General features: G+C 44.8%; 1 protein-coding gene across 1 annotated transcript in view; it reads right to left on the bottom strand.

Annotated features, from left to right (window-relative positions):
- Nucleotides 1-19,557, bottom strand: part of CDH19 (cadherin 19) — a 427,290-nt gene that overhangs the window by 93,913 nt on the left and 313,820 nt on the right. The window contains exon 6 of the mRNA XM_029590918.1: nt 9,890-10,071. Within this exon, the coding sequence (XP_029446778.1) occupies nt 9,890-10,071 (182 nt within the window). The remainder of the gene's footprint in view (nt 1-9,889; nt 10,072-19,557) is intronic.

Here is a 19,557-nt window from a genome sequence, read left to right as displayed (position 1 = left end):
GATTTCACCTTCAACTTCCTCTTACCAACTCAGTGCAGCTCAGTCTAGTTTGGTGGCTCCTCCCCCTGGAGGTTCCCGAATGGATGGTAGTTACTACGGATGCCAGTCTATCCGGTTGGGGAGTGGTTTGTCAAGAGAAGTAGGTGCAGGGACAGTGGTCAGCGGAAGAAACTCGGTGGTCGATCAATCACCTGGAAACCAGGGTGGTCCGCTTAACGTTACAGGTTTTCTTGCCTCTCCTGCAGGGAAAGTCTGTCAGAGTTCTGTCCAACAACGTGACAGCAGTGGAGGCACAAACGTCAACTGGTTGCAGTGGAGGCACAACAGTTGATATGCTCAGCGGAACAGTACCTGGCCAGGATAGCGGCCTCCCACATAGCCGGAGTCGACAATGTTCAGGCCGATTTTCTCAGTCACCACAGACTGGATCCAGGGAAGTGGGGACTCTCTCCTGAGGTGTTCCAGCTCATTTGCGACAAGTGGTCACTTTACGGATGGACCTGATGGCAACGTTCTGCAATGCCAAGGCTCTGCATTTCTTCAGTTGACGCAGAGAGCTGGTAGCCGAAGGGATAGATGCCCTGTTTCTCGCCTGGCGAAGAAACATACTCCAGTACGTGTTTCTGCCGTGGCATCTCATAGGCAAGGTGCTGCGATGGATAGAGATTCACCCAACAAAGGTAATGCTGGTGGCCCCGGAGTGGCCGAGGCATCCATGGTTCCTGAACCTGGTCAACTTAGTGGTGGAGGGTCCTTTGAGGTTCCGGGACCTTCCCAATCTTTTATGCCAGGGACCTGTCTGTATGGACGAGGTGGATTGATTTTGTCTCACAGCATGGCTTTTGAGAGGCAACGTTTAAAAAGCAAAGGATATTCAGGCGCAGTGGTCACTACCCTCTTATGGGTGCGGAAGCCCTCTACTTCCCTAGCTTACACCAGGGTATGGGGGATTTTTGAGTCTTGGTGTGTCGAACATGAGGTGCACCCCTTTCAGGCTTCGGTGTCGGATATTTTATCCTTTTTGCAGGCTGGCTTGTCTAAGGGCTTATCATGTAACTTTTTAAGGGTGCAGGAATAAGCCCTAGGCTGCTTTCGGGGAAAGTTCAGGGACTAGCATTAACGGCCCATACAGACATGGAATGTTTTCTCCGAGGGGTGAAACATTTGTGCCTGCTAGTATGAAATCCATGTCCTTCTTGGAGCCTTAACCTTGTTCTCAGGGCATTATGGGCCGGATTTTAAAAGGATTACGTGCATAAGGTACATGCGTAACCCTTTTAAAACACCCCTGTGCATGCCGAGCCTATATTGAATAGGCTTTCGGCATGCACAAAGCCCCGGGACACGCGTATGTCCCGAGGCTTTCTTGGGGTATGCGTGTCAGGGGCGTGACACGTGTGGCGCGTCATCGGGGGCGTGTCGGGGGCATGATGCGGTTGGCACGTCATCCAGGGTGGTGCCACGGGCGTGGTTTTGGCCTGGGGCATTCCTGGGGTGTGGCCACGGCCTCCGGACCAGCCCCCGGACCGGAACATGGCGCGTGGCAGCCAGCCCGGCGCGCCAAAGTTATGCCTGCCGGGGGGGGGGGGGGTTAGGTAGGGGGAGGGAGGGGAAGGTGGGGGGAGGCAGAAGGAAAGTTCTCTTCGAGGCCGCTCCGATTTCAGAGCGGCCTCGGAGGGAACGGGAAGCGCACACAGGGTTTGGCGCGCGCAAGTTGCACAAATGTGCACCCCCTTGTGTGCGCTGACCCCGGATTTTATAAAATACACACGGCTACGTGCGTATATTATAAAATCCGGTGTACTCTTGTTCACGCCTGGTGCCCAAACAAAAGTACACGCGTGCGCGCTGTGTTTTAAAATGTACCCCTATGTGCAGAACCATTTGAGCCCCTGAAGAAGGCGACGTTGAAGGACCTTACTCTAAAGACAGTTTTCCTTGTGGCAATTTCATCGGCTCACCGGGTGTCGGAACTTCAGGCATTATATTTCAGGGAGACCTTTTAGAGAATTACTGACGGAGGAATTTTCTTGCGGACGGTCCCCTCCTTTCTCCCTAAAGTTGTCTCGTCTTTTCATCTTAATCAGTCAGTGGACCTCCCTGCTTTTTCTGGTCTCGACCATTCTGACCCTAAGTCACGGGACTTGAAGAAACTGGATGCCCGTCGGGTTCTGTTAAACTATCTGGAGACCACTAATCCCTTTAGTGTCAGATCATCTGTTCATGCTCTGGAGCGGTCCTAAGAAGGGAAATAAAGCGTTGAGAGTGATGATCGCTCGCTGGTTGAAAGAGGCTATTAGCTCAGCGTACTTATTACAAGGTCGCCCAAGTCTAGATGGTCTATGGGCAGTTTCTACCCGTTTGCAGGCAGTGTCATGGGCAGAATGTCAACTGGTGTCACCACAGGAGATATGTAGGGTGGCCACTTGGAAGTCCTTGCACACCTTTGCTAGACATTATCATCCGGATGTACAAGCCCCATACTCTGGGGGTTGTGGCACTGGTGTGATTCGAGTGGCCCTCTCGGAGTCCCACCCAGGTTAGAAAAGCTCTGGTACATCCCAGGAGTCTGGACTGCTCCGGATACGTACAGGGAAAGGAAAATTGGTTCTTACCTGCTAACTTTCGTTCCCGTTGTAGAAATGCGCTTCGTTTTTCTGGCTCGGGTCGGGTTTCGGTTCGGGCGCTTCATGGGAAAACTCGTTTTCCCATGGACCGTTTTCACCAAAAACAAAACTGAACCTGAACCCGAAACCGGAAAAACGAATAAAAAAAAACACGAATCGGAAAAAAACACGCGAATCGGAAAAACCCCCCACACCAACCCTTCACATTTACTTTCTTATAAACCCCCCACCATCCCAATCCCTCCCCAAGACTTATTAAAAGTCCCTGGTGGTCCAGCGGGGTCCTGCGAGCGATCTCTCCCTCCATGCCGTCGGGCTGTTGGGCCTGCTATGACTCAAAATGGCACCGATAGCCTTGCCCTTACGATGTCATAGGGGCTACTGGTGCCATTGGTTAGCCCTTGTCACGTGCTCCTACCATGTCATCTTTCAAGAGGGAGAGAGAGGGGGAGAAACAGCCAGGGCATGAAAGGAGTAAAAGAACAGAAGATATAGGAATTAAAGGTTTTTATAGCTACTGTTGGGAAGACTCACATAAAGGTGAATTTTAAAAGCCTAGCAAGTGCAAAAATTGGGAGACAAGTGCATACGTCAGGCCAACGTATGCCAAGCATGTGACAGGGGCTGACCAATGGAGGGAGAGATAGCTCGCAGGACTCCGCTGGAACCACCAGGGACTTTTAGTAAGTCTTGGGGAGGGATCGGGATGGTGGGGGGATGTAAGAAAGTAAAATTGAAGGGTTGGGGTGTTTTTTTTTGTTTTTTGTTTTTAATAAATGTGCCCCTCCTCCCGCACTAATCTGAAAAACGAATTTTCCCTGAAGCTTGGGGAAAATCCATTTCGTGGTTCAGGTCCCCCCGAACCACAACGAATTAGGCAATTTTGTTGAAATTGCCTAGTTCATTATAAACAAATGCACATCTCTACGTACCATGGATCAGTCCAGAGTCCCACCCTGCTTGAGAGTCCACTCATTCTGGTGTATATTAGTTGGTACTGAAGAGTATTTTTTTACTTGTTCCATAGTTTTCACTTGTTCTGTTCCTTTTGTGGTTTGTGAGAAGAATAGTTTAAGTGGAAAAGTTTTTCTTCACCTGGTTGGTGAGGGGGTGTAGGTGATTTATTCTACTATTTAAGAGTTCTGCTTTGATACAAACCGCTAAGATGGATAGATACCTACCCCTAGTGCGGTATATAAAAACTTTTAAATAAATAAATAAATAAAATAAATACATTTAAATACCGACAGACTGTGGGTGGGATATTAGGGTATAGGGCAGAGTCCATCAAAACTTCTCTGTCTCCATCTGCTGGTGGGGAGGCAAAACATTTGTAAACTGTGGTCAGCTTCCCCCTGTGGGTGTGGCAGCTGACCACACCCACAGGGGGAAGTCCCGTGAGGGGGCACAGGTCAGGCTTAGCTCAGGACACACAAAAAAGAGTTGATCTTTTATTAGACTGTGTAAGGAAGCCACAAGAGGTGACAGTAGTGAACAGCTGGAACAGCCCGGCAGGGCTGTTATTCCTCAGGTGCTGGAACAGCGACTCCTCCGGTAGCAGTGCTGTAGTGGAAAGAACTGAGAGAATGAGTACAGTGAAGAATATACAAGAACCCGGTATGGAGATCCCCAGGGTAGGGAGAGCAGACCCTCGAGGAGCAAGTATCTGAACCCTGAGAGCTGGGAGGCTTTCATATGATGTACTCACTCAGTGGTTCCATGGAGATGGCTCTGGGGCTGGAACGGAGGCAGGCCCTCGAGGAGCTAGTGCCTGGTTCCAGGGAACAGCTCTGAGGTGAAGATGGTAGTACTCACTGATGTTGAAGATTAGCAAATCCTTCCAGGCAGAAGATAAAGTAGGAGTAGGCAGCGAGTCAGGGAACATGGGCCCTCGAGGAGCGAGTACCGGTTTCCTGATAGCGACCTGGAAAGCAAGTGAGGCCCCCTAGGAGCGGGTGCCCCGTTAGCATTAGAGAGTCCAATAAAGATTGGAGAGGCAGAGTAGCTGGGTATGGAGAGCGAATCCCATCCGTAGGATTCCCGTAGGATTACCCTTGCTAACTCAAAAGCTAGCAAACATTGTGGGCTTTAAATATCCGGGCATCATGACATCATCATGGGGGGACGCCCCAGAGGTTCGCGCCAAGAAGGAAATAAGAAGAAGGGCTGCGCGGTGCGTGCGCCCTATGGTACAAGCGGAGCATGGCGGAAGGCAGCGCCCAAGCCAGTCCAGGGAAGCCAGAGAGGACGGCAGGCAGACGCCGCGGTAGCCAGGCATCCATCCGCAGCATGAGGAGGAGCAAACAAAGAGAGGTAGGTGGAGTGAAGCCGTCAGAAAGGGACGGTTGCAACAGTGACCCAGGAATCTGGACTGATCCGTGGTACTACAGGAACGAAAATTAGCAGGTAAGAACCAATTTTCCTTTATTAAAGAAGCATTGCTTGTATGTGTGTGGCTATGAGCAATACACAACTGAATTCTGCAGGGAGAGTATGGGCATAGATACACGTGTTGTAAAACACATGTATTTTGTCTGCAACAGTTGTCCTTACCGTGTTATTGTAGATAGAAATTGGAATTCCATCTTGTAGCTGTTAACTACATTCAGGAGCATAGGTATGAGGGAGGAGGGCTTGGGGGCCTGTACCCCCTCACATTTGGCTTATGACCCTCTCCTACTAGCAGAATCAATTTCTTTGGTGTCAAACCTTAAAGGTGCAGCAGTTAGATGGCCTGGAGGCACTAGAATCACTGCCAGAACATGATATTCTGCACCTTTAAAAAGTCTTTAAAGATGCTGCCGGCCAGCCAGTGCTCCTACCATGTGACAGGGCATGGATGCCCTGTCACATGGTAAGGGCAAAGGGCCATCAGCGCCATCTTTATGATTGGCAGCCGATGGCCCGAGAACGGGAGATCGCTCCCTGGACCACCACTAGAGCCCCAGGTAATTTAAAAATGTTTTGGGGGGATCGGGAGGGTGGGAGAAGCTAAGGGGTCATCTTTAAAGGGTCGGGTGGGTTTTTTTTAATCGGCGCCATTTTTGAGTTGCAGCAAAAATGGCGCCGATGGCCCGAATGCGGGAGATCGGTCCCTGCGCCCCCACTGGACCACCAGGTACTCGTAAAAAGTTTTGGGGGGGTTCGGGGGGGTGGGGGAAGGTAAGGGATTAGTTTTATAGGGTCGGGGTGGGTTTAGGGGTTGTTTTGGTGTGCCGGTTTTCCTGCCCTCCCCCCAAATAGCTCCCGTTAGTGAACACTAACGGGAGTAATGATTTTTCACGATAAATCGCACTGTACCGATTTTTGACGATTTAAAAAATATCGGAAAATTTTTTTAAATCGTCAAAAAACGATTCACATCCCTAGTGTGCATCAGGCAGAGAGCAAGAAAGAGAGAGATCACATTATGTGATCACTGCCTAGGGCAGCTGAACCCCCTTCCACAGGCACTGTACACACACTCAGGCTCACATTCTTACACACTGTCCCTCTGCCTCTCACATGCTGTCTCACTCATATGGCTCTCTCTTTCACATGCTGTTTCTCATACATATACACTGGCTCTCTGTTCCACATGCTGTCTCACGCACACACTGTTCTCACTCTCATATGTTTCTCTCTCTCTCTCACACATACACACACAGGCTCTTACTGTCACATGCTCTCTCACACAAACACACAGTTCCCACACATATACTGTCTCACACACACACACACACACACACACACACATGCACAGAGGCTCTCACATGCTGTCTCTCTGTCTCTCACAACATATAAGCTTACACCCACACACATTCTCTCAATGCACTCTCACACACATACTCTATAGGGCCTCAGCCTCTGGGCCTCCTTTTTATGGGTCACCTCAGGATGGGCCCTGCAGTGGCCCTGATCTTCTCGGACTGCCATGAGAAGGGATCCACAGAGCCCTGCTACCGGGTCTCCTCTTTTTGAGTCGCCGCAAGATGGGATCTAAGTGACCCTGCCACAGACACTGCTCCTCTTCCTTCAGGCCCACATGGCTCCAGCAATGTTTTTCTTCTGGGGCCACGCAGGCAGGAAAGAAAAGGAGCACCTGAGGTTTTGGGAGTCTCTTGTTTTCTTTGGGCCGTGGTACAACGAGCTCCACCATGGACCTGTCAATCTTCCTAGGGGGAGATAAAAGTTGTGCGTGGAGGTGTATGCATGCAGTTTAGTGGGAACACATCCCTCCGCTTCCCAAGGATGATCCTGGTCTCCAATGGCAGTGTTTCTTCTTTTTTTTTGCTGCTTGCATATGGCATTCTGTTAGTGTGGGTGGCCTCTCAATGATACCCTCCTCCTAGCTGTCACCCAGAGCTGGCTGCCCCCCCCCTCGCCCCCTCTAAGTATGTCACTGCACACGTTATAAAATAGCCTGACCGCACGCACATATGCACCCAATTGTAAGTGAGCATGTGCCTAGGCACGCAAATCCCAATTCTGCTACGTAAGTCAGGGTATTTTATAACAGGCGTGTGTCAATGCCATTGCCAGTTTCACCAGTTTATCCTACAATTCACCCAGTTAAGAATTAGGTCCTCCAAACCCTCCCTGGTTTGATAGCCTGCACTCCCCTCAATTATCCCAGACCCTTTAAACCCGGCAGACATAGCTAATTTCTTTTATTTTTATTTTTTAATTATACCGCCTCCATAGCAGAAATAAAGTTATGCGCCAGTGGACCTGGGTGTGCGCTGGGTGTACAAGTATTTACGTGAACATCTCTTAGCCATACTCAGAAATGTCCACACCATGCTCCTTTTTTAAAATCAATTGAGAAGGTGCGTGCGGTGGGAGAAACGAGCATCTGGGTCACTTTTACAATTCAGTGGGCACGCGCTAGCCTGACTTGTGCACGCATCTACCAATTTTGGCACGTTCCTGCTTTTAAAATTCACCTTTGAGTGTGCTTTCTCTCCTTACTCTAAAATGACTTTACATATCAGGAAAGGAATAAAGAGGCTCATGTATACCTTAATGAGGCTGATAATATATTGTTCTCCAGGAAATAGAAGCTGGCATAAAAACCTGAATAAATGTTTTTTGCACACATTTTCCAGGGTGCAAAAGCCTTTTTCAAACATAGTATTCAACTGCTTTTATTCATGTAATACAACAAATATCTTTTGACTTTTTTATAGGGTGAATCAACCACTTTAGAGCCTGATTTACTTTGGTTCTGAATATGTCAATTTTCTTTTTGAATGCAAGCATAGCACAATGGTACTTATGTAAAAACCTTGAGTGGACAAAGCATTTACTAGTAGAGCTATCATGTCTGGAGGTGCTGAAAGCCTGAAGAGATCTGTAAAAATTATATTTAAGAGATTATTTTTTTTAAAACTACGGCTGTTCTTATTCAAATTTTAATGAGCTTTTAGGATATTTTTCAAAAGATGTTATGGACACAAATGTGGTATTTTTTTTTCCTGGAATATCATATAAGTAGTGATACTGATGCACTTAAAAAAAAAACAATACAGATGAAACAAAAACTAGGGATTTGCATTTGTTTAAAATTAATGTGGTTCTCAAACTGAAACAGGTCATTTTGGTTGTTGTTTTTTTTCATTGTATCTGAAACAAATCGATAATGACTCTGAAAACCCCCAAATTGTTTGTTTTTATGAATTTTGGAATATAGCGTGCACTATTGGCAAATTATTTTGTTATCCATTTTAATTTATTAGCTGCCTTATTTAAAAAACAAACTCAAGTGACTTAGAAAATGAAAACATAAAATACGATCACAATCATTTGTAAATAATGTGAGCTATTTCCCTAAATAAATAAAAAAAACAAAAGAAAAACAATTTATGAAATAAAATTTGGCCAAAATATGGGCCAAAAATGAATGTAACGAACCAAAATTAAACTTTTGACTGCACACATCTTTAAAAGGAACTTTAGAATAATACCACATCTAGTTACATATGACTCAATTCGTGGTATAGTTAATTTCTATTTCCCAAATTCAATCAGTAATATGAAAAAGACTACAACACATTCTGAATAGAAAAGTTAATGAAACATGATATTTCTAATGGACTAATAGCATGTGTTCCTAAAAGCAAATTGTTTGGAATACTAACAAGGGAAACAAGGGTTCAAATCCCATTGCCACTCATTGTAACCCTGTGCAAGTCAGCTTACCTTCCTTTGCTTCGGGTACAAACTTAGGCCTACATACACTAAGCCACAATTTTTTTTTTGTGGGAGGGGTTTCAATATCGTGGGGGGTATCACTGCAATAGTGGGTCCCCTCCCCTAAAAAATATCATGGCTCTATAGCACATTCTTTGTCTCATTGCCAAACACCATGGTCCAAAAGAATGCATTGAGTGGCCATTTAACACTATGGTGGCCCCAAACTGAAGGGACTGCCATCATTTTAAAGGGCCAGACACTGAAAAAGTGTCACAACTAGCACAAAGGTTGCTCAGGGTTCAGGTCTGACCCCCGGCTCAACTCAGGGATGCCACTCTCCTTCTCTCCTCCCATCCCTCCAAAGGTCAATCAATATCATCGGGGGTTCAGCGGTCCCCAACCTCCTCCCAAAAGCTTTGAAAAAAACAAAACGTAAGATCAGGGCCTTCCTTACCACCCCACCACAACCCCATGCACCCCCCAACCTCCTGACCCCCCCCCCCCTCCTGTATCCCCAACCTTAAAACATCATCTCTGGTCTCTCATTGGGGCTGGGGAGCCCACTAGCACCTCGCCTAGTCAATGCTATTATCCAAAATGACACCAATTTGATCTTACCCCGGACACACGTTATTTTATCACAGCTGATCAATTTTTTGATTGGCAACAATAAAATATTAACATAGATTTGCCTATTAATGACTTTCTTTGCATGCATTTGCATTATTCATGATTGCAAATCACATCCAAAGAGGTATTTGTAATAGAGGAAGGTATCAGGGCAGGGACATGCATAGTATTGCATATATCACACAATATCATTGTGATAGTGCTCTTTAAAATGACATATGCTGTTTAACAAGCATTAGAGCACTACCATGGTTTGATGTATTTCCCAGTTGGAGTGTAAGCCCTCTGGGAATAGGGAAATACCTATAATACCTGCTTGTAATCCACTTTGAAGTGCCAAAAAATTTAATATAACTAAAATAAATAAGTACATAAAGAAAGAAATATATAAGTAAGCAGATGAATGACCATTAATTAATTAAATATCTCTTTGCTTCAATGCATTATCACAAACTCACCTTCTTTAAAATAATGAGTCCTTCTTGGGTCATATTGTTGGTAATGATGTCAAATGTAGTTGAATCACCTTCAATGAAATAGTTCATTTCTGCATTTTCTCCTGTGTCTTTGTCTTCTGCCATTATAGGGCCTATGTAAGCACCTACTGGTGTAGATTCCAAGACTGACAGATGATATAATCCTTGGAAAAAAAAAGGTATAAACCTAGTCTATTAATAGTCGTCCAGCTGGTATAATGAAGTCAATTACATTTATTATTTATTAAAGATATATTATTGCATATTTTGTTTTGTCAATTTTGATGCAACATTTCAATTCCATCATTCAAATGGAAAAAAAAAATATATATATACATTCTGATTCAGGAAACTTTATTGGCATCACAATTTGCATGTGTGTTGCCAAAGTAATAAATTAAGAGGGTGATGTTCAATCGGTTTAAATCACATAAACCACTTTTTGAAAATCAACCAGAAGCCTGTGCATGTAAACATATGCACTTAACTTGATTAGATGCATACTCTTATTACAAGAAGTATTCCATGGGCCAGAGTTAGAGCGATGAAAGGATTTACATGACTTCTTTAAATTTTCAGAAGCAGAAGTAACTTGGTATATGTTTGTCATGGCATATACTGGAGGCACCCATATATTTTCAAATCAGGCATATGTGCATAAGCCTGCTTTGAAAATTTGATTTAAAGTTCCTATATAATCTGTTTGAAAATTACCCTCTATAACTTGATGAATACAGAATCTGGCTTATTGAGGTTCCGGTTCAGTTTTTTTCTGCACATTTTTATTTATATTTCATAATCAGGGCAATATTAGTGAATTTTGAGCCACTGACAGTGAGATTTGCAGGCTGGAGCCCTCCAAGGAGAGCCAGACTGGATGTGGAGAGTTGGAAGCAGTCCAGGTACCAGTCGTGGGACCAGTTCTTTTCAACATTCTAGTGAGTGACATAGAGGAAGGATTATCAGGAAAAGTTTGTCTTTTTGCCAATGATATCAAAATCTACAACAGGGTAGACAGGAAAGTGTGGGAAATATGAGAAGTGATCTAGCAAATTTTGAGGAATGGTCTAGAGACTGATAGCTAAAATGTAATGTTTAATAATGCAGAGTAATGCATTTAGGCTGAAAAAAACCCAAGGAAGAAGTACATATTGGAGGAAAAATTCTTCTAAGCAAAAAAGAGAAATGGGATCTAGGGGTGATTGTATCTGATGATCTTAAGGTAGCCCAACAATTGGATAAGACAACAGCAAAAGCCAGAAAGATGCTTGGCTCCATATGGATAGGATAGGAATAGCCAGCAGAATAGCCAACAGAAAAAGGGCCCTTCTATAGGGCCCTAGTGAGACCTCATTGAGAATACAGTATATAATTCTGGAGACTGTACCTTCAAATGGATATTAAATCGTTGGAGTCAGTTCAGAGGATGATTACTAAAATGGTTAGTGGTCTTAGTTCTAAAGCATATGGGGATAGACTCAAAGATCTAAACATAATAACCTAGATCAAAGGTGAGATGGGGGAGATATGATAGAGAGATTTAAATATCTCAAAGGTTTCCATGCACAGGAGGGTAGTCTCTTTCAATGGAAAGGAGGATCTAGAAAGAGAAGTTATGGAATGAGGGTGAAAAGGATTAAACTCAGGAGCAACCTTGGGACACACTTATTTACAGAAAGGATAGTGAATGCATGGAGTAGCCTCTCAGTTGTGATGAAAAAGGTATCAGAATTCAAGAAAGTATGGGATGAATACAAGGGATCTCTGAGGGAGTGATGGGAATTGTAAGAGCTAGATAAATTAGATGGATGAGCAGGCTAGATGGGCCATAGGATCTTTTTCTGCCATCATGTTTCCATGATTCTATGTTTATTTTATATGCAGTGAGGTAGCACTTCCTATTCTATATTTGGGTTTGGGATTTCTGGCTAAAAAGTGCTACCTGGCAACTTGGAAAGATTTTATTTTTTGTAAACTGTAGTACTAAGGCTTACAATTTGGGACAGTTTTGTTTATATGTCCACAACTCATATCTATTTTTCAATATTTGATATATTTTATAATTATTAAATGAGAAAATTATCATGAAACCTGTCAACATGCATTGCTACATGAAGAATGCACACACATTGAAAACATTTTTGGGAATATTAGACAGGGAAATTATCTAGAAGGGTCCTTCTTCTGTTTGTTAATGTGTTGCATTTCATGGGTTTTAGTGCTATGAACTGCGCTGCCCGCGGGTTTCCCCGCAAGCAGGCTCACTCACCATGCTGCCTTCTTCACCAGATGAGGCAGGGATGCCGCCGTCGGGCCTCTTCACGCGGCTGGAGCCGCAGACTGTCTCTGCCCATGCGGCCCGGAGGCCGCCCTGGATGTCCTCTTTCTTCACGGCACGGTGCCGCTTCCGATTTTTGCCAGCTGCGGGGCTGGGTCTGCCCTTGACGCCATTGCCATCTTCGCGGCACTAGCCCGCAAGCTCTGGTCCCATCCGGTGGCTGGAGCTACCCCTGGGGCTCTCCGCAGTGGCTGGAGCCGCTGCCGACGTCAGGGCCTGCTCCTCAGGCCCAGCTTGCGTCTGTACGCACAGATGCTGTGCAGGCCGCTGTCCACGGTCCTGCACAGCCCTGCTTCCTGCTCCTTAGGCACCGGCGCGTTCCTCTCTGCGAGATTTAAAGGGCCAGGCACAGGAAGTGTGCTGGCCCCACCTTTAAGTGGACTTCCTGCTTTAGCCCTTTAAAAGGGCTGCTCCATCAGTCTGTCATGGCCTTGCATCGGAGTGTCCTCCCCTCTGCCAGAGCCTTGTAAGGTCTTCTCTTCTTCGTAGAGCTCCTCGTCTTGTCTGCCTTCTACCACATCTTCATGTCTTGATGTCTTGCCTGAGGTCCCGGTCCATGTCCTGATGTCTCGTCATGATCTTCCACCTCCTGATGTGCCTGCCTTCCAGGATGTTCTTCCCTGTGTCTTCATCTGGTGCTCCTTAGCCTTCTGTTCCTGTAGAGCTGTGGTTCTCAGATGATGTGTGCCCGAGAATGGAATGGCCTGCAGGTGGGATTGTCCCTGTGCTCCTGAGCCTCTGTTCCCGCCAGCCATTGATAGAGCTTCGGGTGCCATTGATTCCATCATTGGAGTTCCTCCTTGCCTGGGTCTTCCCTACACTTGTCCCGCTCTCCTCTTGGTCCGTGACCAGCCTCTTGGGGCTGTGTAGGGCGCGCAGTGGGACAGGGTGGTCCACGACTCAGTACCGTGGGTGGGCTGAGTAGAGCACCCTGAGAGACAGTGCCAATATCCTCCTGCCTTACATCTTGTCTTGTTTGGATCAAGTTCCTCGTCATGCTTGTGATGCCATCGCATCAACCCAGTCTTGTCCGAGATGCTGTCGCATCAACCCAGTCTTGTCCGAGATGCCGTCGCATCAGTCATAGTCCTGTCTACATGTCAAGGCCTCCGTCTGCCCTCATCCTCAGGCCGGCCTGCTACTCCTTGCCGATTCAAGCGGCAGGTCTGAAAGGACTCGGAACAGTCGGAGGATCGTTCCCCTACCAACATCTTCTGTTGTTGGCTCTGGGAGTTTGCAGGCCCGGCAGAGGGTAAGACCATGTTTAGCCATGCTGGGACACGCCGTCAACCCTCGGTTCAGCCCTGGATTCATCTGGGGACAGGCTGAGGCCCAAGGGCACACTAAATCACCCACTACTAACATTTAGCAGGTATTATTTTGTGTCGTGTTTTTTCTAGAACTAGAGGTCATGATATGAAACTCCAGGGGGGAAGACACAGAGCCAATTTCAGGAAATATTTCTTCAAAGAGAGGGTAGTGGATGGCTGGAATCCTCTCCCACAAGAGATAGTGAAGTCAAGAATTGTTAATGAATTTGATAGGGCATGCGACTAACACTGCATATCCATAAAGGCATAAAGAAAGGGATGGTGTAACATTTTTGCATGGTGGTACCTGAACAGAGCGGCAGATATTACCCTTAACAGGACACATGGAGGTAACTTGCATGGAGAGGCAGTTACTACTGTTACACCTGATCACAGATGGCTGTGACCTCTGCTGCTCACCTCCTTTTTTGCAGCTTTGACTCCATACGGAAGACTTGCAGCATCCGCCAGCTATCGGTGGCCTGCCCACCGTTCCTGGGCCTCCCTGGATGCCACAGACACTGCCGACTGCCATCTTGCCCTCAGAATCCCCTAGACGTGCCTGCGTGTGCACAGGTCAATTTTAAGCACGTCATGGTGCGAACCTAGGGGGCATCCCCTCCGGATGACGTCAGTCCTCCAGGACATTTAAGCCGGCTGGCCCTGCCTACTGATGACCTGGCAACGTGTTCCCTCATTGCTGAATCCGCTTCACATGCTATGGACCTCCCATTCCAGTTCCTGCTCCTTTGGTGTGAGTCGCTCTGGGTACCCGCTCCTCTGGGACCCTTCCTCGTCTCTGGCTATCTGCTCCTTGGAGGGCCTATTGCTTTGGAATATCTTTTGCTTTGTTTCCTGGGACTTCCCCGGGAACCTCTACTACTGTGAGTACTTCTGATCTACGGACCACCACCCTACCATCCTTGTGTGAAACCCTCATCATTGTACCCCATGCTGCGGACCACTACCACGACATCTCTAGTGTGTACCCTCACTGGTGTACCCTGCACTGCGAACCACTACCGTGACATCTCTACAGAAGAGCCTCATCGGTGTATCCCATGCTGCGGACCACTACTGTGACATCTCTTGTGAGGAATCCTCATCGGTGTACCCCACGCTGTGGACCACTACTGTGACATCTCTAGTGAGGAGCCTCACCGGTTTACCCCGCTCTGTGGACCATTGCCATATATTTGGCCCAGGGCCCACATAACTACTAATCCTAACAACTACCATTAACAGAACAAATGGGAGTAAACTGAACGGAGCAGCAGCTACTACCATAAGCAAATTGCTGGGCATATTGGATGGACTATCTGGTCTTTATCTGCTGTCATTTCTAAGTACTATGTTACTGTAGAAGATGTATAAAAGTTTTGTGTCAATCACACTGTCATGTCTGTTTGTGGCCACCATGTGGTGCCTGGAACATCGGAAGGTACACTATGCAAAGACAATATGCTGTCTCTGCAAATACCTGTCTCTGTGGCTTCCATACATAGGCACAGGTGGGTAAACACACACAGACACACCACAGACATTCCCATACATACATACACACAGATACCCACAAATACACATATATACACAAACTCCCCTTCACAGATATATAGACACAGATGCACACACACATATACACACAGACACACATGCACAAACACATACATATAGGCATGCATGCAAATATACAGGATCCCCAATACATATAAACATATACAGGTTCCCTCCCACATACACATATTTACACATACACAAACACACACAGAAATACACATAAGCTTCCATACACATAGAGACACACACAAACGCACATACATATACATACACATAGGCTCCCACTCACATACATGCACACATACATGCATGGGCTACCCCCACACACATATACACACACTCACAAGATCCCCCATACATATATACAGACATGCATTAACACACACAGGCATACACACACACTTACGTTCACACATACCCACGCACAGGATCCCCCACATGAACATACACATATCAGCTCCGGCACACACACATATGTACACACAAACACAAATAGGCTCCCTCATACACACAGACATGTCCATATGGAGACTCATTTGGTTTTCATTTTTTTCTAGTTCCTTTCTTCTCAGAGCTTAACTATACCTTCAACAAATATCACTGGTATTTTTCCTAGTCTGAACTTTTTAAGTGCTTAGTTAAATGGCTGAGGATTAAATATAGTTTTTGCTCTAATCAGAGCATTTTTCTCACTAGTATATAGATTAATTTTAATTTAATTTAATTTAAAAACTCTTCTATACCATCATTAAGTTAGATAACCATCACAACGGTTTACAGAAAGGCACGATAAAGAAAAATATTAGTGGTATAGATTACAAATTAAACGTGCCATCATAGTACGGTAACATTTTAGTACAATGAACTATATGTTTAAGTTAAATCTATCTGTTTGTTAGGAAATTGTTAAGCGGTTCAAATTTAACATTAATATGCATTTGTAGATTAAAAACAACTGCTTGCTTGATGCGTCCTTATCAATCAATTGTTTTTCTCCTTCTCTTTATAAAAAGCTTGTTTAAAGAGCCAGGTTTTCAGGTTAGATTTGAATATTTTCAAATTTCTCTGCAGCCTTATTTCAAGTGGCATGGTGTTCCATAGCACAGGACCAGACAGTGACAGTGTTCTTTCCCTTACTTGAGTGAGGTGTGCTGATTTAACAGAGGGGACAGTTAGTAGTGCCTTATTAGCAGATCTCAGGTTTCTGTGCGGGACATGTACATGCAGTGCTGTGTTAAGCCAGTCGGCTTTTTCATCGTGGATTAGCTTATGAATTATACATAGTGCCTTATATTGTATTCTTTGTTCAATTGGGAGCCATTGTAATTTGGCAAGTGTTCCTGTAATGTGGTCACCTTTTTTTTGCCAGTCAAAATTCTAGCAGTGGAATTTTGCAGTATTTGCAGTGGCCTTAGCATAGATTGTGGTAGCCCTAGTAGCAGGGAGTTACAATAGTCTGTGCTTGCGTATATCATTGCCTGTAGAACTGTGTGAAAATTGTTTAGCGTTACCAGGGGTTTCAGTCTTCTCAGGGTCATTAGTTTAACGTATCCTTCTTTTAATTTCTGTGAGATGTGCTGTTTCATGCTTAACTCAGGGTCAATTATTACCCCTAGATTCCGTACTTGATTCCATGGCTTGATTATTTTTGGTTGTGATTGTAGGTTGTATCGGGTGTATGTTTTTTCGTTCAAGGTGTTTTTTCGTTCAAGGTGTAAGAATTCAGTTTTGTCGATGTTTATTACCAGTTCCATCTGGTTTAGGAGCTGTTTGATTATTTCAAGATACATATTGGCTAGTTTCATTGTTTCTTCAATGTTGTTCTGTTTACAATGGGTAACAGTAGTTGTATATTGTCTGCGTATATGTAATGTATGATTCCAAGTCCTGCTAGTAGGTGACATATTGGTAGTAAGAAAATATTAAAGAGTGTTGCAGACAGGTCTGATCCCTGTGGGACTCCTGTTAACAGTGTGACTTTGTCTGAAAGTGATTTTTGATTTGTACATGGAAATATCTATTGTTTAATTATTACTCAAACCAGTTTATTGTTTTGTTAGTGAGTCCTATTTCTTTCAGTCTATTGATTAGTATTTTGTGATTTACAGTGTCAAAGGCTGTGGAGAGATCTAATAGAACCTGAATATAGTATGTTCCTGTGTCGAAGCCTCTTAAGATATTATCTGATAGAGCTAATAGTAAAGTCTCTGTACTATAATGTTTGCGGAATCCATGTTGAGCTGGGTATAATATGATGTTACTTTCAAGGTGGTTTGACAGTTTTTTTTGTACTGTTTTTTCAATTAGTTTGGCTGTTATGGGTAAGTTGGAGACTGGTCTATGGGCCTCATTTTCCAATATTGCATGCAATACCAAAAAGGGGTATAGCTTATGCTAATAAGCATGTGTATTGCAAGTTGCACTATTAGCCCAATTTGGGCTACATTGCCAGTATATTGCAGTTCACAATGTCTCTGACAGGCACAGGCACAGGCACAGACACAGAGAGAGAGAGAGAGAGAGACTTGCTGTAGTGCCTCCTCCCTAGACAGGTATTTGTATCCCTATGGGAGGCTCACCTAGTAACTCGAGGTGAGGTTTAAGTATTAGTGTAGGGGGTTAGGGGCCACTTTCACATTCAACGTGAGACGTACGAACAGAACAGTGGTCTCTTGTTAAGATTTGATGACCTACGGAGTGAGGAAACTCACTCCAAGATGAGATTTGGGCAATGTTCTCTCCACCTAGCTTGATGGACTATCTACCTGGGTAACAACAAGCTAGGTGGAGAGAACATTGCACAAATCTCATCTTGGAGTGAGTTTCCTCACTCCGTAGGTCATCAAATCTTAACAAGAGACCACTGTTCTGTTCGTACGTCTCACGTTGAATGTGAAAGTGGCCCCTAACCCCCTACACTAATACTTAAACCTCACCTCGAGTTACTAGGTGGGTCTCCCATAGGGATACAAAGACCTGTCTAGGGAGGAGCTACTATGGCAAGTCTCTCTCTCTCTCTCTCTCTCTCTCTCTCTCTCTCTCTCTCTCTCTCTCTCTCTCTCTCTCACACTCACTCACTCACTCAAGCCTACAACAGGCCTGTCAGAGACATCATGAACTGCAATAAACCTTTACCAGACTGTAGCACACAACATAATGCAAGTTAAAAATTTGCATTCACAAATCACATTAACTTGCTGTTAATGGAATTATCACACATGGTAACTCCTTGGAAAATGAGGCCCTATAGTTGCTAAGACTTAGGGGGTCAAGGTTCTTTTTCTTAATGATTGGTTTGATTATAGCTCCTTTCAAGGTATCTGGCATTACTCCTTCATTTAGTGAGAGGTTGATGATTTTAGTTTATGTTGGTGCTACTATGTTGGCTAGTTTTTTTTAATTCTGTAATGGGTATGGTATCAATTACGAGGGAAGCAGGGTTCATTTGATTTATCATTTTCTCGACTTCACTGTATGATATCTCCTCAAATTCTGACCAGTTACTGACATCCCTAGTGGGCATCTTAATCTCTTGTTTTGTTGTGTTAGGGATTATTTTTCTTAGGTTCTCAATTTTATCTTTTTTTTTTTTTTTGTAAATATCTTTATTGAATTTTTAACTTTTTTACAACAAAGGTTTATTGTCACGTACAGCATATCCAGAGAAATTTTGTCAGAGAATAAACCTAAAAAACATAAAAACCAATAAAAACCAACCCCCCCCTTTCCGCCCCCCTTCCCCCCCCCCCCTTATAGTCCTTCCTAGAAGTGTAGGGAGTGCAAGATAAGGAAAAAAAACCCCATACTTGTCAGGCGAAAAAAATTAACAGGGCTTTCTTATCCGGTTCTCCAGTTTCTTAATATGATAAACAGTTTCAAACCCTTCCATGGGTGTTCCTCTATTTCCTGCCCCTTGACTCTTTTTTAAGAAAACCTAAAACATAGGGATCCGTGGAGTTCATGGAGTTGTCGTCCGCCCCACCCTGGGGGCTAGGTACGCTGTAAAACCGGCCCAGATAGATTTTATTTGTACAGATCTCTTTGGGGTATGTGGTGTAAGCAGGGCATGCTCCATGGAGCACAGGAGGACCATCCTTTTAAACCAAGCTTCGTGGTTTGGGATGTCCACGTGGATCCAATTTTTAAGGATGACTTGTTTTCCCACCAAACCCGCTCGCATAACAAATAATTGTTCGGAGATGGTAAGGTTTGGATACGTCGAGTCCGCCATCCCAAATAACCACAAATTCGGGTTCGGGGGTATAGTTCTCCTCAGGATGACAGAACACGTGCGGCTTATGCGTTTCCAAAAACCCGAAACCCCTTCACACTCCCAAAAGCAATGGAAATAATGACCATCACTACAAACACATTTTGGGCATTTGGGCGTGGATATGATCTTCATCTGGTATGCCTGGGACGGGGTGATATAACTCATCCAAAGA

The sequence above is a fragment of the Rhinatrema bivittatum genome, chromosome 2 (assembly GCF_901001135.1).
Source record: "Rhinatrema bivittatum chromosome 2, aRhiBiv1.1, whole genome shotgun sequence".
In the NCBI taxonomy this organism is placed as follows: Eukaryota; Metazoa; Chordata; class Amphibia; order Gymnophiona; family Rhinatrematidae; genus Rhinatrema; species Rhinatrema bivittatum.
The sequence above is the reverse complement of the archived record's forward strand: the minus strand, read 5'-3'. Positions and strand labels throughout refer to the sequence as shown.